This window comes from Arvicanthis niloticus, chromosome 8 (assembly GCF_011762505.2).
Source record: "Arvicanthis niloticus isolate mArvNil1 chromosome 8, mArvNil1.pat.X, whole genome shotgun sequence".
Taxonomy (NCBI): Eukaryota; Metazoa; Chordata; class Mammalia; order Rodentia; family Muridae; genus Arvicanthis; species Arvicanthis niloticus.
In genome coordinates this window covers 40399014-40421184 of record NC_047665.1, presented here as the reverse complement: position 1 = coordinate 40421184, position 22171 = coordinate 40399014, and the positions used below count along the sequence as shown (strand labels likewise).

Sequence of the window (22171 nt, the reverse complement as noted above, 5' to 3'; positions counted from 1 at the left end):
AGTGAACATAAAGTAATTACCATGTGTAATGGCATTGGTTACAAATGATTAACATATCCTAGAACCAAAAGCAAGCAATTTCTATTTTAAATATTTAGTGTGAATTCATTGGCTTGCCAGAGTGTGGACTTACCGGGGATAGGCTTTGTGCAGCTTATTATCAGTATGTGTGATACTTCTGAGAAAAGTGGAACATTAAATGCAATGTTCTTGAAACTCTCATTTAAAAAATGTTTAGATTTATTTGTGAGTGTTTTGCTCCTATGTACGTCTGTGCACCAAGTGTGTGTGATGCCCTCTGGGGTTGCAAGAGGGTGTTAGATCCCCTGGAAATGGGTTATGGATGGTTTCAAGGCACTGTGTGGGTACTGAGAATTGAACATGGTTCATCTCTAAGAACAAGTGCTTTTAACTTTTGAGCCATCTCCCCAGCACTTCACTGAAATGATTTTTCTTTTGTTTTTGTTTTCAGACAGGATTTCTTTGCATATCCCCGAATCTTCTAGAACTTGCTGTGAACCTCGAACTCAGAAATCTTCCTGCCTCTGCTTCTCAAGTGCTGGGATTAAGCGAGACTATTGAAAATACTCTTAAATAAAGACTGAGAGCCAAGCCAGGTGTTCACACAGTTAATTCCCTATCAGTATAGTAGGAGATAGGCAAACATCTATGTATAGTTCTTCCTTGGGAAGCTGGTCATAAAGGACACAGCAAGCTAGCAGTGTCACTGCTTATGGAATGTAACTTATGAAACCCCTGTCCCTGTTCTAAGCACTGTGGGACACAGCACATCAAGAGACCACTGCTGCTTACTCAGTAATGAAGCTCCTGCCAACTCTCACCCCACACATTCCAGATCCTTGAGTAACTCTGCTGTATCATATGGACCACATGGACTAACCCACTGCAGTAGCACAGTGGTTATGACACAAGAGGATGCAGGAGCTCTCCGTTAGGCCCAAGATAACCACCCAAGTGAGAACCAAGAAGCTGAGCTGTAGACATTGATCACTTTATTCTGAAACTGGTTTTCACACTACATGAGTAGGAAAGGTTTTTTTTTTTTTTTTTTTTTTTTTTTTTTTTTTTTTTTTTTTTAAATTTTTTTCTTTTTTGTTCTCTCGAGTAACAAAATTAACAGGGAAAAAATATTAGTGGAATTCCATGGGTGGCACATTCACAATGACTTAATGCTAAGAAAGCTGTTTAAGGCACTCTCACAGAATTCCTAAATTAAAGAATTAAAGGACTCTAGCACAGTAACCTCCCCTTCACCTCTGCCCTGCCAAGTTGGGGTACTTGGCAAAAAACAAAAACAAAGCAGTACTACATTGATTCAATCTAAAACATCATTTTTTTTTTAAAGATATACAAATGGCCTTGGTGAGAATTTCCAGATAATGGGCTTTCAGAGCTATATAGGAAATCTCACCAGTATATTTAATAAATGTTTATTAGCACCTGTATACAAGGCACAAAGCAGGACATAAGAGTTCCAAGTGAAGGGCTCATTAGCCTAACGAAGGGTCAGAGTAACACCCAAAGCATAACCATTCCCTCAAGAGACATGAAGTGCAGGGCAAGGGAAGGCAATTTGACAGTCAGGAAGCCCATTTAATTCCAATGGGTGAGAACTCTTGCAGACAACTCTCCTATGAAATAAGGTTTTTTTTTTCCTAGTCACCTTCTAGAATGTAGAAGATAATAAGTCTCAGCCAGACTCCTAACATCTGAGCATGTACATTATAAATAGAGCCCCAGCCTATGACTTCCGCAGTCACTAAGAGCTCCAGAGTGGCTTCAGTTCAATGACAGTTGAACACCAACTTCGGAATGTACAGCAGGGGTCACTGTGACAGAAGTTTTCTTCCCCGTGTGTCTTCTCTGATGTTGAATAAGGTATGAAGGTCGGGTGAAGCCTTTTCCACAGGTTTGGCACTCAAAGGGCTTCTCACCAGTATGTACTTTTTGGTGTTCAATAAGGCTTGTAATCCTACTGAAACTTCTCTCACAATCATTGCATTGATAAGATACAGGAGTTTCAATATTTTCCCAATGGCTTTCCACCCTACTCTGACTTTCCCAGTAAGGTTCTGGAACAAAAAAATCTTTATCCCCGGTATGGGTCCTCTGATGTCTCAGGAGATGTGAGCTACGTCTAAAGGCTTTGGGACACATGTTGCACTGGTATGGCTTCTCCCCAGTGTGAATTCTGTGATGTTCAAGGAGGCTGCAGCTCTGAGTGAAGGTTTTTCCACAGTCATCACACTCGTAGGGCTTTTCCCCAGTGTGGGTTCTCTGGTGCTTGATGAGATCTGAGCTGTGACTGAAGGCCTTACCACATTCTTCACACTCATATGGCTTCTCACCAGTGTGAACTCTCTGATGAATAATGAGAGCTGAGCTTCCAATGAAGGCTTTGCCACACTCCTCACATTCATAGGGTTTTAATCCAGTGTGGATTCTTTTGTGTTTACTTAGGCCTGAACTCTGAGCAAAGCTCTTCCCACATTCACGGCAATAGAACCGCCTGTTTCCCGTGGCACTCTTCTGTGCTGTCTGTAACTTGCCTTCCTGCTCACTGGCTTCTGCACCTGTAGGAATCTGGACAGTGTCTTCACCCAGGAAGCACACTGTCTGCTCAGGCTTTTGTTCCATGTATTCCTCAGCTGGAGGCAAGTCCCTAACCTTAGTCTGCATGTCCTGATCTGAAACACAAATGCCAACAATTGTCAATTATGCTTTGCATAGGAGCACTGTGATGAATAGCATAGAGACAATAACTACAAAGGTCTATATGTTCAGCAAGGTTAAGCATTTAAGTGCAGAAATTAGGATGGAACAAAAAAAAAGGGGTAACAGAAAAGCTACTGAGACGTGAAGGCAGGAATGAGGTTGTTGGAAGAAGGGCATCACCAGGAATAGTGGGCGTGGAGAGAAAGTGGTGAGAACTAAGGATTCCTGTAAATACATAGTGGAGGTCGTAGGGGAACCCTGAAGGTGTAATAATAGGAATGCAGCAAAGACATGTAGCCAAGATTAAATACTTCACTTTCTCTGCTGGAGCGAAATAGAGCTAAGCCCTTTGGAAGCCAGAATGTCATCAGGGAGTCATAGATCTTGAATACTAAACTACAAAATTTGAAGCTATACTGCTAGACTTTGGCTTTGCTTAAATGTGATTTTTATGGCCCAATGCTTTCTTTCCTTTTGGAGTAAATCATTGACTTGTTCTTTTTTGTTTTTTGTTTTTTTTAAAGATTTATCTAATTTATATGAGTACACTGTAGCTGTTTCAGACACACACCAGAAGAGTGCCTCAGATCCCATTACAAGTGGTTGTGAGCCACCACGTGGTTGCTGGGAACTGAACTCAGGACTGCTGGAAGAACAGTTAGTGCTCTTAACCACTATGCCATCTCTCCAGCCACTTAAATAATTATTTATTTATTTATTTATTTATTTATTTATTTATTTATTATACAGTACAGTGTTCTGCCTGCATGTATGCCTGCCAGCCAGAAGAGAGCACCAGACCTCATTACAGATGGTCATAGGCCACCATGTGGTTTCTGGGAATTGAACTCAGGACCTCTATAAGACCTCTTACAGGACCTCTGTAAGAGCAGCCAGTGTGCTTGACCTCTGAGCCATCTCTCTAGCCCTTGACTTGTTCTTAATTTCACAGGATCTAAAAGTTAAAGAGATTCTGAATTTTAAAGTTTTGAGGTCTTTTTTAAAAAAGACATCGAGATTTAAAAAATTATACTGTTTTATATTGGAATATTAACATAAGGTCTAAACAAGAAAGGAAAGGTTATGGTTTAATAATGGATGTATTTGACAAGGCTCAAGTGACTTGTGCTGGTGACTTTTTGTCAATTTGACACAAACTATAAGGGTATTTCAAGTGATGAATCACCTCCATCTGATTGGTCTGTGGCAAGTCTATGGGGCATTTTCTTGTTTAATCACTGATGTGGGAGAGCCCAGCATATTATCAGTGGTGCCATCTCTGGGCAGGGAGTCCTGATTGTAGAAGAAAGTAAGAGAGTAAGCCAGTTAGCAGCATTTCTCAATGGTCTGTGCTTCAGTCCCTGCCCTTAGGTTCCTGTTTGAGTTCCTGCTCAGAATTCCCTCAATGAAAGACTGTGGGATAAAAATAAAACCTTTACTCCCTCAAGTAGTCATAGTATTTGGGTCATAGTATTTATTACAGAAACATAAAATAAGCTAGAACAGAAATGAGAAGGACTGAACCCAGAAAGCAACAGAAAGTGGCAAATGAAAGATTTCTGTAGTGTTCACATCTGTGATAAAGACTGTACTGGTTGGTATTGTGGCAACCTGACACAAGCATCAGAGGTAACAGCCTCAGTTAAGGAAATCCTCCAGGAGATCCAGCTATATGACATTTTCTCAATTAGTGATTAACTAGGGAAAGCCCAGCCCATTGTGGGTGGTTCTATCCCTGGACTGATGGTCCTGGGTTCTATAAGAAAGCAGGCTGAGCAAGCTGAGCAAATCAAGGGAAGCAAACCTGAGTAAGCAGCATTTGTCCATGGCTTCTGTATCAGCTCTTGCCTCCAGGTCCTTATGCTGTTTGAGTTCCTGTCCTGACTTATTTTTGTGATGAACAGCAATGTGGAAGTGTAAGCTGATAAACCCTTTCCTTCCCAACTTGTTCTTTGGTCATGGTGTTTCACTGCAGCAATAGAAACCCTAAGACAAGTTGGTAGTAGGATTGTGGGGTATTACTGTGACAGACCCGATCATGTCTTTGGGAGGACTGTGGGAGAATTTTGAGTTAGAAAAGCCACTGAGTGTTGAGAGTTCAATGTGATGGGCCATTTTGGTATTTTGAGTTAAGATTCTGTCATTCTGGTTAGCTGGGGTTTAAGAGTCAGCCACAATTAACAAGAGACCAGCACCACTGAAGTGAAACCTTTGTTTTACTAGAACAATTGATACTGGCTAGCTGGAGCTAAGAAATTAGAGGTGATTAAGAAGAGACCAGCATCACTGAGGTGAAATCTTCTGGGAAGTGTTTTCTGAGAATCAGGACTTAGAAGGTATGTTCAGAGGTGGTCAAGGTTGTACTTATTGCTAGCAGCAAGACTTGGTAATATGTTAGAGGCACCCAGGTGGTACTGGTTTTGAAGGCATGAAGGGGCCATGGAGAACAGCTGAGGCTTGACATTGTGAGAGGCCATTGGAGAAGGTGCAGCCTCAGTTGCAATGAAGCCTCAGGTCTGAAGGGATCGTGCAAGGATTTGAAGCTTGGCAACATGAAGAGAGCCTATGAGAGGCTATTTGTGAAAGTACAGCCTAGTTGCAACAGAAGAGCCTAGCTTTTTGGAGATGTCAATACTATGGGATGATCACCAAGAAAGCAGCAGCACAATGGAGTCAGCCAGAGCCTAGAAGATAAATTGTGTGTGATACAGAGGGCAGAACCAGAGAAGTGACTCAAGTCCTTTGGAGGATCCCAGAAGACTGAATGAATCCAAGATAATTGGACATTGAGTCACTTATACTGTTGGTTTGGTTTTGCCTGGTGCAAATGGTTTCTGGACCCTGGTTCTTCCCTCTTGGAGGTATTTCATTTAATTTTGATTTTTATTGGTCCCCACAGCTGAAAGACTTTGGACTTTTTTACTTTTTTTTTTTTTTAAGATTTATTTATTTTATTTATATGAGTACACTGTAGCTGTCTTCATGATACACCAGAAGAGGGCATCAGATCCCATTACAGATGGTTGTGAGGCACCATGTGGTTGCTGGATTTGAACTCAGGACCTCTGGAAGAGCAGTCAGTGCTCTTAACCACTGAGCCATCTCTCGAGCCCGACTTTTAATTTTATTTTTTTCAAGATTTATTTATGTATATGAGTGCTCTATCTGCATGTACACCTGCATTCCAGAAGAGGGCATCAGATCACTTTATATATGGTTGTGAGCTAACATATGGTTACTGAGAATTGAATTCAGGACCTCTGAAAAAAGCAGCCAGTGCTCTTAACTGCTGAACCATTTCTCTAGTCCTCTGGACTTTTAATTTAATGTGTTTAAATTTGTAAAGACTGGGATTTTAAAAGTTATTCTTGAATGTGGAGGCTTAAACATGCTGGCCCAGGGAGTGCCACTTTTTGGAGGTGTGGCCTTGTTGGAGTAGATGTGGTCTTTTGGGAGGGTATATGTCACTGTTGGTGTGGGCTTTGAGACCCTCCTCCTAACCATGTGGGAGCCAGTCTTCTCCTAGCATCCTTCAGATGACTAGGTAGAACTCTCAGCTTCTCCTGCACCATGCCTGCCTGGATACTGACATGATCCCACCTTGATGATAATGGACTGAACCTCTTAAGCTGTAGGTCAGCCCCAATTAAATGTTGTCCTTATTATAGTTGCCTTAGTCATGGTGTCTGTTCACAGCAGTAAAACCCTAACCAAGACAATTATTTTAATGTTATATCTTGGAAATGAATAAGAAAAGAAGGGTTGTAGCTTAATAGTGATGTGTTTGTGTGTCATTAGAGAGGAAGGCGCCTCAGTTGAGGAAATGCCTTCATGAGAACCAGCTGTAAGGCATTTTCCCAATTTGTGATTGCTGGGGAATTGCCCAGCCCATTGTGGGTGGTGCCATCCCTGGGTTGGTAGTCCTGAATTCTCTAAGAAAGCAGGCTGAGTAAGCCATGGGAAGCAAGCCAGTAAACAGAATTCCCTGACCCCCATCCCTCCATGGCTTCTGCACCAGCTCCTGCCTCCAGGATCTTGCTCTATTTGAGTTCCGGTCCTGACTTCCTTCAGTGATGAAAAGCAATGAAGATGTGTAAGCTGAATAGACACTTTGCTCCTAACTTGCTTCTTCTTGGTCATGGTGTTTTGTTGCAGCAATAGAAACTCTAACTAGGACAAAGACAAAGGTAGTAATGTAAATTGCCCTGGCAGTGGCAGGCACATCAGAATAGATCATCAGTTCTCTGAGAAAAACTGGAGGGCTTACCATGCTACCTAGCATGTGACATTTGACAAGTCTGATAACTTTCTGTGTTCTTGCCTTTAGGGTCAGGGCCTATAGCTGGTGTCTAATGCTGCTTCTAACTCTTATACTGTGATTCCACAACCCAGTTCTCATGGAGAGGCTCCTCAGTCTTTTTACTAGTCGTGGACATGAACAGGAAAGGAAAAGAGGAATTTTTGTTTGCAGTTCATTGAAGCCATGATTTCATGCATGCTCAGCAAGTGTGCTGTCCCTGTGAGATGTTCCCCTCAGCACTCAGTATTCTCTGAGCATCTTCTCTGAGCCAGAATACAGGGAACCCTATGCTTTATCCTGTTCACTGTCACTGCAACACTCTGAGTGTGTGCTACTGGTTCTTGTCAATTTGACACAAATCTAGACTTATCTGGGAAGAAGGAATCTTAATTGAGAAGATTCCTGTCTTGACTGGCCTGTAGGCAAGTTTGTGGGCATTTCCTTGAGTAAATGTCAGTGTGGGAAGACCTAGCTCATTGTGGCAATGCTAGTCTTGAACAGGTGTCCCTGAAGTCCACAAGGAAACAGACTGATGAGGCCATGAGGAACAAGCCAGTAAGCAGTACTCTCATGTAGCTTTTGTTTCTACCTCCAGGCTCCTGCTGTGAGTTCCTGTCTTGACTTCCTTTGATGGTGGACTATGATGTGGAACTGTAAGTTGAAATAAACCCTTTCTTCTCCAAATTGCTTTTCCTTATAGTGTTTTGTCATAGCAATAGAAACCCTAACTAAGACAGAGGACAAAGAACAACAATTACAAGCAGTAAGGAGCTAGTCAATAACAGTGTTTCAAAATGTGTTTATAATTTCAAACATAATGAACTCAACAGCTTCTAACAGCCTAACAGGGGAAGTAGGTTCTATTATATAAAAGATAGCAAGAAGCCTGAGAAGAAATTAGTACCCATCAATCTTACCCAGGGAAACCAGGCTGCCAGCGTTCTCCTGCATTTCATTTTTGTAAAGGTTCATCTGAGATGAATCCTGCTCTGTCCATCTTGGGGAAAGGACATCTTCCATTTTCAGCAACCCCTAAAAGAATAAAATTCCACCAAAGAGATGGAATAGAGAATATCTGGGTTGCAAGCTCACAGCCTTTCTATCCCACTCCCAAATGGTGAGACCTCAAGAATGCTGTGTGAAGGGCTAGAGTGATGGCTCAGTAGTTAAGAGCACTGTCTGTTCTTTCAGAGGACCTGGGTTCAATTTCTAGCACCCACAGGGCAGTTCACAACTGTCTGTAATTTCAGTTCCAAGGGATCTGATACCCTTATACCAATGCACATAAAATAACATTAAATAATTTTTTTAAAATGCTATTCAAAGTTAAACAGTAAACAAACCTTGAGATGGATAAGGAAATTCAATCCCAAGTGGGAACTGGGTGGAGACTTGAGGATAGGGATATCGATGAGTGGGAGAAGACACCATTAGTAAAGAATGCTGAGCAGGGAGAACAGCTCTAACTCACCTGCAACTCTGATGTGAGCCTGGTGGCTGCCACTCCATCTTCTCCACAGTGCCCCACCTGGGTGACTACAACAAAAAGACACACTGGGTGAGACACACTAGCATCAGCCTTCTTGTATTGTAAAACCCAGGTTTAAAAACTTGACTACTAAATTTATGCAAATACAAGTTTATAAAATGTTTTCCTTTCCAAATACCTGATTGCTATGAGATCCAAAGATGTTCTCTAAAGATACGCAAAGCACTTAATTAGCATGTGTGAAGTCCTAGATTACCATCTGCACCACTACAAAAAAGGGGGGGGGGGACCCAAACACCCATAAAGCCTAGTAATACTAACCTCTGACTTCTGAAGACAGGGATCCCAAAGACTCCTGTTTAAGCAGAGGCTCCATGGGCTCCATCTGGCTACTTTCTGAGCTCTGAGATGATGTCAACAGTACTGCCTTGGAACAAAGGAGTTCCTGCCCATCGTCATCATCTGGAACCTAGAATTCATTCATTTATTTTTATGTTTCATCGGTTTATTAGACATTTCCAAAGTACTTCCTATCAGCTTGGCACTGTATCCAAATTCTACAAATATGTGCTCATTTAAAACAATTACTTCATAAGGGTACAACGTATCCAAAACCATGCTGCTAAATGGCGAAGCTAAGATGGGAGGTTAGCAAGTATTCCTTAGCTCATTCAGCGCTTATTACATGTATATGGATTTATGAAACACTTTAGGAAAATGGTGATATAAATCCATCGCCTGTAAATTTCTTATTGGAAAACTGAGGGTGGTATTTCTAGTTTAGTCACAGAGTGGGTGAAACCAGTAAGATACATGAAACCACCCATTAATCAGGGCACGGGCCTGTCCTGTCAGATGCAGGTTTGCTTCTAGATCACTAACTCACAGTTTCTACGTTCCTTTCTCTTATGCTATTCAGCCTTTCCACATTTTTATGCAGAATAAAGTTCAGAGAATTGTAGCGACTTTTCACTGTTACAGAAGTCAGGAAACAACTCCCAGAACCTTGGCCTTGGCCACTGCTTAGAAGGCAATGGGTTCTCTGATACAAAAACACTAGGGAATGAAAAGAGAAAATTCTCTGCTAAAACAGGCCAGAAGATGGCAGTTAAACCTGGCCTGATTTCTACCAGAGGTTTAAACAAGGGACCCATAAATTTGGATAGAAAAAAAACAAAACAAAACAAACAAACAAACAAAAACCCCAAACCCAAAACCCCAACCCCCAAAATAACTCCTTTATATTCTAGGTTCTAAGATAACCTAGAATTCCCCTCCACTGTCAACTGGAACTACAAAGGGGCATGGCATAAGCACCACAGTACTCCCAGCAAGCTACTGCAGATGTTGTTACATGTGACAAGCCAAGAAAACACCTACAAAGTCGTTTGTGCCTATTGCCACTGTGCTCAAACCTGTCCTAGTGTCTTACTCAACACACGAGTAAGAAGTACATATATAACCTTTCTTCACTCTGCTCGACACATTCTACCCCAGCTTCACTGGGTCTGAGTTCTCCCACAATCCTTTTCTTCTCCTTTATGCGATTAACTACTCTGAGGGGCCCAGGTCAATTTGCTGGTTGCCTCGGGTTCGAGCACAGACTGGGACTTTGCGGGTTCTGAGCAATGCCTCCCTTGGATCTTGCTTGAGGTTTCTGAAAGGCACAGGGCATGGGTCTAAACCTGTTCCTTCTACCTGTGGAGGTGTCTCATCCAGCTGCCTGTCCAAGTACTCCAGCAGTGCCACCACTTCCTCCCCGCTGTCGGGATGCTGCTCGCGCACCCAGGCCTGCAGCTCCCCTGGCAGGATGGTCAGGAACTGCTCCAGCACCAGCAGCTCCAGGATCTGCTCCTTGCTGTGCATGTCTGGCCGCAGCCACTGTCTGCAGAGCTCGCGGAGCCGGCTCAGCGCCTGGCGGGGCCCGGCTGCCTCTGGGTAGCGGAAAGCACGGAAGCGCTGGCGGGATCGGTCAGGCCCAGGACTGCCCAGCCAACTGGCCTCCTCTGCTAAGGGGGAGGACTCTTCTTGTTCCACTTTTATGACCAGTAGCTCCATCTGGTCCTCTGCAGAGTGTGAGTCCAGGGCTGTGCTTTCCCTCGATTCTCTAGCCATCCCGAACCAAGCAGTTCTCCCGTTTCACTGTAGCTGTGAGCTGTATTTCTGCAAAAGACCACTGAGAGGTAGAGATAACTATAAGCCACTATCATTGTAAATGCTCCCCTTCGCCTAGGCCCAGAACCCCAAGGAAACTGCCAAGGCGCAGCTGTAGAGACCCCCACGTTCAAATGTCTCTATACCATCTTAGGGGATTCAGAATCGTATATGTCTGTGAGGGTGTTCTGGAAGATTGAAGATCCACCATGACTGTAGGTAGCGTCATTCTATGGGCTCAGGCCCCAGCCAAGGAGATAGCAAGTAGCGGTCTCGATCTCTGCTTCCTCACTAGATAGAATGTGAGTAGCTGCCCCCATCTTGGATTGTACCCTCAAACTGTCAACCAAAATAAACTCGTCCTTTGTTTGCTTCTGTTGGTATTTTGTCATCGCAACAGGAAAGTAACTACTGTAACTAGTCCAGAGCAGAGGCCACTGCTGTGATAAACTTGACCATGTGTTTCTTACAACTATGGACTGGTTTGTGGAGAAAACAACAATTTACAGCTATAGGGTAAGATTCTATGGATACAAGTAAAGCTTAACAGGCCATTCTGGTGGGAGTTTGGAATTTCAGAATGCCAGAAATATGTGAGCAGTGGAGGCCTAGCTGGTGGAGTTTCAGAGACTACAGACCTTTCAGGAACTGGAGTAAAACCTGTTTATGTTTGTATCCTAGCAAAGTATATGGCTGCATTCTGTCCTTGCCAAGAGAACTTGAGAGTGAATTAAAAAAAAAAAAAATGGAGTAATTTAGCAGAAGAAATTCCAAATAGGATAGCATTCAGGCTATATGTCATGACTAGTGTTCACAGCTCTTATTCAAATCCATAGGGAGAGACCAAAAGTCTATGAAGAATGTGGTTTGCTAGGAAAAGAATTATACTAGTGTAAGGTTAACAGTGAGGTGCATGCAGACTAAGCTTGTGTAAGAGAAGCTTACACAAGATGCATGAGAAGCGTGTATAATTGTCAGGCTAGCATCATAAAGAGAAATCTTGTATTCTACATTTAGAAAACAGAAAAAGCTCCATGAGGGCAAGATCCCACCCATCATCCAGTCTACTACCCCTTTAAGACCAACACCCTCCAAACTCCAACTCTAGTTTTCTTTCTGCTAGGGTTTCAACACAGATGTAGACCATAAGCCTTAGTAGCCAAAAAAGCTTCTTTCAGTTCCATGGCTGTTCAGATAACCAGGCTGAAGTTATTCTTTGTGTCTAAAAACTCTCTTGTCCCTGGGTTATGGGACCTTTTTTCTTTGTTGCCTCCTTATTTTCTCTTCAATGCCCTCCTTTGGTCTGACTAGGTATGTAGACCACCAAGCTAAGATTCCTGGTCTCAATTCTGGTTTGGCTCAAGCCAATGGGTAACCTTGGTAAATCGCACATCTCTGTGCCTTGATTTCCTCACATATAAATAGGTTAGGGACAACAGATAAGAAATGTGAGCACTGTGAACAGTAGTTAGCATGTGGTGAGTAGTAGTATTAGTGTCAACTAATAAAGTAGTACATTACCATCAAAACCATTTACTTTTTAGTAACCTTTTAAGTAAGAGTGGGCTCTGGCATTCTGTTCTTGATCCCCCACCAAATATTCTTGAGTCCCTTGCAAGATTTTATTTAGCTTCTATTTTTTAGATAAAGACTCTTGATCCCTATCTTGAGTTGCTGCCCAGATAGTTCTGAGTAGAAATTTTACAAACAAATCTAAGTCAATATGCTTCAAACAAAGCTGATTCTCTTGCTTTCTCCCACTTTCCTATTGCAGCATTCTCCACATGCAGCAGCTCTACCCTCGGCATCCTCCTCATCATGTAACCGCCTCTTCTCACTCAGTCTCAACGTGGATCATCTACTCCAATCTGTTCTACCCTGGAATGTCTCTCAGACCTGTTCTGTCTCTGTTCTCACAACTATTAGCATCACTGTTTCCAGCCTAGTCAACACGCTTGCACACACATGTTCCTATTCTCCAAAACTTCCATCAGACAGCAATCTAAAATTCCTAACCAGGGCATGAATGTTTTCATTCATGCTAGCACTAGTTTCTATACATGGCCCCTGCTGGAACTTTGGGAATGTCAAATAAAACTTGTCAGCCAGGCTTGATAGAGAATACTTGTAATCCCAGCACTCATCAGACAGAGACAGGAGGACAGCTGCATGTTCAATGCCAGGCTGGTCTACATAGTAAAATCTAGGGCAATTCAGGCTTTATACTGAAACTATGTTTCTAAATACATAACTAGATTGTCTATCCCACTGGATTGGGAGTTTCTTGAAAACAACTGTTCTCACTTTGTTTTTCTATTTCTCAGGCATTAATATATAGTACAAACAATAAATTTGTTACTGTGTAAGAGAAAAGACTGAATAAACACAAATGCCTTCTTTCTAAAATTCATTCCAAGGCCATTGTTCTCAAGTTCAGGCATTTTAAGTGAGGTTACCTCTACGGTATAGAAAAGAGGGGACTACCTGATAGCTATGAGAATGGTTAACAGCGCTCCTGGACTCTGCCCACTAGGTGACAATAGCATTAAACAACTCCAGAGTAAACCACTACTATGAGAGTCCAAATGTAGGGGCTAGGAATACAGCTTAGTCAGTAAAGTACCTTCTACACAAGCTTGAGGACCTGAATTCAGATCCTCAGCAACCACGTAAAACAGCACATGGTGGCATGCATCTGTAATTCCAGCACTGGGGCTGTAGAGATGAGAAGATTCCCTAGAGTCTGCTGGCCAACTCTTACCCATCTGGTGAGCTCTAGGTTCAGTGAGAGACCCTGTCTCAAAAACATACATAATTAAATAAAAATAAAGGTGGAAAGCAATAGAAAAAGACATTCAATATTGATCTCTGGCTTCCGTGTTTACACATGTGTGCATGTACCAGTATACACACATGCACAAACATTGGAACACATACAACACACACAAAAATGTAAACTTAAAAACTGGAAAACTGGCTGATATATCTTGGTGTTACAAGCTTAGAGAAAACTTTGACCAGAGAAAGGAGTTACCTGGTAAGAAGGTAAGGACGAAGGCTGCCTCCAGTGCACACAGGCAGGCAAGCTTATTTTCATGGACAAAGGACAACAGATGGATAGCCAGATGTACTGGAGATCTCTAACCCATACAGAATGAGTGAAGGAAGCACCCTCCTTTTCCCTCACTGTGTAACCTCAAAAGCTGTAAGTGTCAAATGGGCATTCAATGGCTGCCCAACGTGCCTCACATGGGAGCTAAAGCTGGCATAATGCATGCCGGAGAAGGCTGGCTGAGAATCCCACTTGAGTTACAACATGGCACTGTAATAAGACAACATGTACAGATGCTCTTTCCCTATCACTATCAGATGTATGACCTTAGGAACGTCACAGACTAACTAGTCAGTTCCTCAGTTTTTCACAGCTTCCCAGAGCTGTGAGATCTAGGCTCCCTAAAAGGGACAGAAGATGGGATTACTTCGAATCAAAGGGTTCATACTAGATTTTAAATTAGAACTGATTGCAAAGTTCTCTAGGTACACTGAGGTGGCAGTTCATCCCTCTTTACTCAGGGAAATGAGACCAGAACAGGTAAGCTAGAAGTACTAAGGGAAAGAGTTCCAAGTCTGTGCCCACTTGAATTTCTATTTCTCACTCCAATTTTCTACAATTTATGGGATAACACAGGTGATGGAAGTTCAGTAACCATGACTCATTAATTTTGTTTTTTCTTTTTCCTTTTGGCAATCCTCCTGCCTTACCTCTCAAGAGCTCAGAGTACTGTAGTAAACCATCACACCTGGGTGAACACTATATCAACTGTTACAAAGAATCAGGAAATACTTCCTAATTGGCTGTCACAAGAAATCTGAATATAATTTTATTCAAATAAGTAAACCTAAATTTAATCAAGCCTCTAGATCCACGAACTCATGTACAGGTGAAAACACAACAAATTAAAAGATTAAAGTTATCCTATGCAACAAAACCATTGGGAAGCTTTTAAAGCCTCCTAATAGTTACGCAGCCAAGGTGAATTGAACCAGCCTCTGGGGGTGGGTCAAAGGCCTCAGTTTCTGAGAACTTACTGTGTGATCCAAAGTGCAGCCAAGTTTGAGAATTAAGAAGCTAAAGGTAAGATTTTTTTTTTTCAAAGTATCAGTAGAATTAAGCAGCTGATGTGAGAATATTGAAAACCCAAGTTCTCCCACAAGTGTTACTTTTAAAGAGGAAGCAAAATGAAGGTGAACTATCCTCGATTACAAGGGACAGCAATTCTATACAAACTGTGTAGTTTAAACATAGTATATCTTAACTATAAAAAGACACTTTGGGTCACTCAGGAAAGCATGAATGCAATATTAAGGAATTACTGTCAATTCTGTTCATGTTAATATGTCTAAATTAAAAGTTCCTACATTATAGCACTGCTGTACCTGCAGATGAAGGGATTTGATGCCTTGGCCTCTAGTTTGCTGTAAAAAGAATAAAAGGAAGAAAGGGGACAGAGAGCAGAAAAAGGGAGGTAGATGAGAACAGAAGGAGGAAAGGGAAGAAAAGGGAAACTGCAGGAAAAGCATGACTGAAGAGGATCACAAGATTATGGCCGGACGGTGGGCTTACTATTACAGTTGAGTTGAAGTTTCTCTCTGGCTTACATTTAAATCTTTACTAATGTAATTTTAAATAGTAAACAAAATCCTATCTTCTTTCTTTCCTGAGTACAGTCCAAAGCATTTTGTTGAGGTCAAGGGAGGTGAGAGTAGGTCTGAGGCTGAGAGGGAGTAGGCCATTGGGAGAGGCAGTAGGGAGAAAAACAAACATTGATACAGTCTTAATAATCATTTCACACACTCGTGTTTCATCGGCTCTCCTATCTGGAATCTCACCAACTGCGCAGAGTACAAAGGTATAGGATCAGAAGACTGTTTAACAACACCAGTGTTTGTCAAATAAGTAAACCAAAGACAAGGTTTTTGTTTTTTCTTGTTTTTTTTTTTTTGTTGTTGTTGTTAAGTTACAAATAGAGAGAAGACTACCACAGGGATCCCTGCACACCCTGAGGAAGTTAAAGACCCAAAATCCTTAAGAAAAAAGAAGGAAGATGAAAGGACTTTCAAAGATCACAAGAAGCATCAACTCAATGACAATGGTAAATTGTATATGGTCAATATTAGCTTTTAAAACCTGCAAAAAGAACAAAGGTGTTAGTGTGAAGTCAGTTTCAGATCTGTTTATCTCTAATCTACCATCAATCTACCTATCATCAGTCATATCTATCAGCCATCCATGGGATTCTCAAGCTGGTGAGGATTCTTGCTGAGGGTCAGAAAGCTGGCAGGTTCGCAGCACCGAGCAAAACAGCAATGTCTGATTACACCAGGGTCCTTATCCTTCTTCACTGTTAGATGCTCCTCCTGTTTCTCAAGCTCCTCCTCCCACTAAAAAAATAAAAACAACAACAAAAAAAAGGCATCCCCAAGATTTTGAAACTGTGTGAGTCTGAGCATCACAAGACACTGCACAAACCACTTTTAGTCTTTGCTGTGTGATAGGCTCTTTTCCAGAATGTTTTATTCTCCCTCCTAAAATACAGAAGTCATTTATTACAAAGAGAACTGGTAAACAGCACTAAAATTCAAAAGACAACAGCCAGTACCGAGGCTAATCAATGAAGAGAAAGTGCTGTCCTAGTTAGAAATAGCAACGGTAATAACAGCTATCTTTACACTGTGCAGATTACCCCGTGCCTGGTACTATTTTAAGCACCTTTGCACAAATGAAGCCATTTACTCATCACAACAATCCAGTATATTAGGCGATATCATTAATCCCTAAAAGAGTAAAACACAGAAAGGTTAAGGGACTGGGAGAAGTCACAAAGTAGCAGAGGCCAGATTCGACCAGGCAACACGATTCCAAAGTTCTGGCTCTCTTCCAGTACCCCAGAATAAAGACCTTGGAACTGACCTTGTCTCCAGGAAAAGCAAAACTGTGACGTCTCCCATTTTCAAAGCTTAAGTACAAGACCCGAGAATCCCATCGCCAAACGCCCTGAGACTGACCAGACACCCGGAACCGGCCTGAGGCGAGGCGCCCGAGGCCCTATCGGGCGCTCGGCCTAAGTCGCCACCGAGTTTATTTTCCCGGCGCCACTAGGCCACGGAGGAAGGTGTTTTGTCCCACCCCCACCACCCACAAGCAGCCGGCCCCCGCGGAAGAACCGTAAAAGGAGGGGACCCGAACCCACCCGCGAACGCAGGACCTCGCAGCACCCCGCAGTCACAAAAGTGTCGAAAGTCCGACCCCAGGGGCGGGGCACAGAGCACTTCCGGCTTCTCTAGGCACCAGCGACACTCTATGATTCGTCTTCCCCTTTTCTCCCTCCTCTTCGTGGTTGCTTCGTAAAAAGACTTGTAAAAAGAAAATTTTTAAGCTGAAGTAGAACTACATCACTTTCCCTCCTCCCTTTCCTCCCTCTAGTCTTTCCTCCTACCCTCTCACTCTCAAGCTGATAGCTTTTTTTCTTTATTATTGCTATATTCATGTATGTGTGTGTTTGTGTATATGCACATATGTATGTGCAGGAACAAGTTATATATATACATATATATGTATACACACACACACACACACACACACACACACACACACACACATATATATATATATATATATATATATATATATATATATATATAGTACTTACCTCTATATATTATCTTCACAGGCTAAGTTGGGTTTTTTGGTTTTATTTGTGTGTTATTTGTGTGCTTCAAGATTTCAACGCTGCATTGTACAACTAATAAGAGGGCTCATCCCAAGAAGAGACTAGTCAATAGTTGCCAGTAGTTCTTTGGTTTAGAGTGGTACTCTGTGAAATTTTACCCCTGTCCATTGATATTGATACTATGATATTGCAATTGTTTCAGTCTTGTGTATGCAGTTATTTCTTGGAGACACTGTTTCACAGCTGACTTCCTAGGATTCTGGTTATTACAATCTTTTTTTTTTTTTTTTTTTTTGCCTCCTGTTCCTCCATGTCCTCTGAGCCATAGATGCAGGAAATGTGATATAGATGTATCTGTTGGGGCTAGGACCCCCATGACCTGTCGATCTCTGTACTGTATCCAGTTGGGTTTTTAGTAATGGTCTCTATTTGTTGTAAAGAGAAGCATCTTGGATCAGGGGTGGTAGCTACATTATCCAGAAAAAAATGACTCTAGCACCAAGTGACTTTCAAAACTTGATTTTTCCAAGGACAACTAAGGGAAGATAGTAAAAGAATGAGTCCTTGTATAGCCTGACATCTCTGTGATGGCAAGAAAAAGGAAAATTATATTTGCTGTATCATCACAAAGAAGTCCTAGGGAAATGTGTAAGAAAATGTTTGTCTAGAAACTGGATGAAAAGGAGAAACAAAAGTGAGGAAAATGTGTTTTTAAAAATTTACTAATTGCACTTTTTAATTAAAGTATTAATTATAAATATGTAACAGTTTTAAGAACCATTCTGAATGACTTTTATAGGAAATCCAAGATAATTTTATCTTTAACTTATAATTAGCAAATTTAGCAAAACTACTAAATTTTTAAAATTGATATTGATAACTACATTTTCATAACAAACACAAATAAGAAAACATTACCTAAAAAGCATAATAATTACAGTAGCAAGAAAATATAAAAGAGACCTCAACAGAAAAATAAGGCTTTATTTATTAAGGATAGATCGTTGAAAGCCAGAGAGGTTGGCTCACTCTTATAATCCCAGCATGTGGGAAGCTGAGGAAGAAGAATCACTTCAAGTTACAGCTCCAAGTTCCAGGTCAGCTTGGAGTTCTGGATTACAGGGTGAGATCCATCCTCACAAAACAAAACAGTCCACTCGTGGTCATGCAAGCAAACACAATTAAACTCAGTGGTTCACACACACACAGAGACATCATGTTGTGTGACCCCAGCCACAGAATTATTCTCATTGCTACTTCATAATTATAACTTTGATGTTTTGAATCATAACATAAATATCTGATATGCAGTATATCTGAACCTGGTGAAAAAATCATTTGACTCCCAAGAGGTCACGACCCACAGGTTGAGAACCACTACTCTAGAGAGCATTGTTTCTATTTTTGTGTCATAAGTACACGTGATTTTACATATCTATATGAAATCTAGGAACTACAGGTGAAAACATGCAACATTTGTCTTTTTGAATGTGGACTCATTTGCTTAGTGTGATTATCACTAATTATATTCATTTTCCTGTAAATGATATCTTTGTTCTTTACAGCTGAAAGTCTATCTATCTATCTATCTATCTATCTATCTATCTATCACGTTTTAAACCTATTTCTCTGTTGAATGGATGCCTAGTTCAGTTCCAGAACTTAGCTATTGTGAATAGTGATATAATAAGCATTGATATGCAATTATTGCTGTGTTATGTCTACCTAGAGTCATTTGGATCATGTTCAACAGTGGTATAACTGGATCATATGGTCCATCTAATGAAGGTTTTTCTCCCATTCTAGGTTGTCTTTCTACTCAATTATTTCCTTTGCAGTACAGACACACACACACATGTATATAAAAGCTGTCCTTAGAAACACCAGAAGGAATCAGATTTCATTACAGATGGTTGTGAGCCACCATGTGATTGTTGAGACTTGAACTCAGGACCTCTCAAAAGCAGCCAGTGTTCTTAATTTCTTTAGACACCATTTGTTAACTGTTGGCATTTATTTCCTGAAAGACTGGAGTCATCTTCAGGAATTTCTTGCCCGTGAAGCTTTTTTTCCTACTTTTTTTTCTCCTACTTTTTTTTTCTAAGAGTTTCAGCATTTCAGTTCTTCCAATAAGGTCTGGTTTATTTATAGTTGGTTTTTGTACAAGATCAGAATAAGGATCTGTTTTCATTCTCTTACATATTCAGTGTTGAGATTACAGACACATCAGGCTGAAAACAGTTCTTTAGGAAAAAAAATGATGAGCACCTGAATGGTAAAGCTCACTGTAAATGAGACTTTTTCTTTTTTAATTTCACTATTTTTTAAATATGCATGAGTATTTTTCCTGCATCAACATCTGTGCACTATGTGAATGTGTGGCACTGGAGAAAGCCAGAAAAGGATACTGGATCTGGAATTGAAGTTACATGTGGCTGTGAGCTGATACGTAGGTGGTGAGAATCAAACCCAGGGCTTAGGCAAGCATAGCAAACCCTCTTAGCTGTTGAGTCATCTCTCTATCCCCTATTTCTAGAAATTTTTAATTAATAAATACAGAGGCTTAAGATGTGGTTCAGCTGCTAGAGTTTATTCTTAATGTGTGCAGAGCACTGGTTTCAGTCCTCAATACCACAGAGTATGGTGGCATTGCCTGAAATCCCAGTACTTGTGAGATATATGCAGAAATTTAAGGTCATCTTGAGCTACACATTGAGTCTGAGGCCTAGGATATCAAAAAGAAATTCATATAAATAAGTAGTTCAAGGGCATAAGTTCCAAGAAATAATCTGAAAATATTATAGATGTGTATCAGGTATTTACATAATTAAACTGTTACTTTTCTGATTTTTGCTTGTGATGTCTGAAAGGCTTTAAAATCTGTAACATATGACATGATTTTTTTCCCAGACTAAATCTGCATTTGGTACCTATGTTTATAATTTTGATTTATTTTTCTTAGATATGGTTTCCCAAAGAGTATTTTATTTTGTATTATAAAATTTATGAGGATGAGAGACTTGTGTTCATGATTATTATACACAGCCCAAGAGCAACCCTTTAGCCCTAGATTATGTTAAACCGACTTTGAATAATTAATAAAATTTAAAACATCAACTAATAGCATAAACTTGTAATTCCCATATTTGGTAAGCAGAGGCAGGGGCATCACGAGTTCAAGGCCATCCTGGGCTGAATAGTGAGTTTGAGGTCAGACTGAACTATCTGACAGTCTGTTTCAAAAACACAAAAACATCAGTGTAAACTTTTGACACGTGGTGTCTGTTCTCTTCTCTCGTTCTGTGGTTACTACCTTGATCTCCACTCACATTATTTTCATTAAGGATTCTTCTATTGCAGTCTCTTACCGATCTTCCTGCTCATATTCTTACTTCCTTACAGTCTGTCTTCCAAAAGAGCTGCTACAATAACATTTCTGGGTGGGAATTTGATCACATTACCTAGATTCCTCTTTTGGGGATACAGGAAAAATAAGTGTTGGTGCTATTTGCTGTGCATTCTACTTTCTAAGTCAATCAGAATCGATCAATTCTTTAGATGCATCAAATATCTCAACATAATAATAATCTGGGATACAACTTTCCCAAATAATATTTGCCTAAGCATTTGAAGTACTTTTGTTAAAGCACTTTTAACACTGCAAAAGCACCATTAAAATTCATGATACGGCTTTATTAACATCACTTCTTTGAATGTTTTCAGTTCTATTGAGAACTGGGGCTATTTAACTCACTTAGTAATAGCTGTTTTATTTGGTCCTAGCTGCCCTGAGCAAGGACTATTAGCCACAGCCCTTTGGACTGATCTAATGTCAAATCCGTCTGCCTTAAGCACTCCAAGAATACCTTAAGGAAACTACATGTCACCTGCAGCAGCTTGCTCAGAAGGCACTATCTCAGTCATAACGTTTCAGTTTATGTAAGACCGTTTTAAGTATTCCATGCTTCCATGAACTCTGGCATCCATTTTCATGCAGGCCAGAGGGAAAGTGCTTTTTCTAGTGACCCAACAAAAGAACTATACTGTGATTGGCACAAACAGTTCTTGAATCAAAAACAGCCATGACTGGTACAAACACCATTGTGTCATTCTAGCTATAAAGCAGGCTGTTCAGCTTACTGTTTCCAGTCATCCAGGCAACATCCTCTCATGTGTCCTTGTGGAATTATCTGTTTGCAGGGCCCCCTTTCTCTGCTGTCCATGTCTTAGGACCATAACTGAGGACGTTCTGGTGCCATTTCAGGATCTGGAATAGGAAGTGGCCAAAGCTGGCCATAAGTGCTTCTGTTTCTCTCACCTTTGTGGCTTTATCCTTGATGGGGGATGAATATCATTAAGTTTTTGGCAGAAACGACTTAGACAATTAACATAACCTATATGCAGAGCTGAGCAGGAACCTGATTTAGAGACATACAAAAGGAAGGCAGAGATGACAGGCTTTTACATGGATTTAGTTTCCTCCTGGGTCCAGATGGAGCAAGGCAGTTTTTAATACAACTCTAACTGAATTACAAGGTTTTATTTTAATTCATTTCACATCCAAGTAATCCCTCTGCCATTACTTGCTTCCATACTTGTCTTGTTCCAGAGCTTCTTCCTAACGCTGGGACCCTTTAATAAACTTCCTCGTGTTGTGGTGACCTCCTCCCCAAATCATGAAATTATTTTGTTAATTCTTCATAATTTTAATTTTGTTACTCTTATGAATCGTAATGTAAATATCTGATATGCAGGCTATCT

The 22171-nt window shown here is 40.9% G+C and overlaps 1 protein-coding gene across 8 annotated transcripts; it reads right to left on the bottom strand.

The window, feature by feature from the left end:
• Positions 1–991: 991 nt before the first annotated feature.
• On the bottom strand, positions 992–17008 carry LOC117713644 (zinc finger protein with KRAB and SCAN domains 3). 8 transcript variants are annotated; one of them, XM_076939279.1, is made up of 7 exons: positions 16931–17008; positions 13303–16121; positions 10224–10701; positions 8847–8994; positions 8508–8572; positions 7954–8068; positions 992–2708 (listed from the first exon to the last, which is right to left on the bottom strand). In XM_076939279.1, exons 3-7 carry the CDS (start codon positions 10638–10640, stop codon positions 1801–1803), a joined length of 1653 nt encoding a protein of 550 aa, XP_076795394.1. In that variant the 5' UTR covers positions 10641–10701; positions 13303–16121; positions 16931–17008; the 3' UTR covers positions 992–1800. The 8 variants fall into 8 exon arrangements, with proteins under 8 accessions (XP_076795394.1, XP_034365907.1, XP_076795397.1 ...); XM_034510016.2 differs by having other exon boundaries at positions 15941–16121; XM_076939282.1 differs by lacking the exon at positions 16931–17008 and having other exon boundaries at positions 13303–13473; positions 15941–16884.
• Between the last annotated feature and the right edge of the window lie 5163 nt (positions 17009–22171).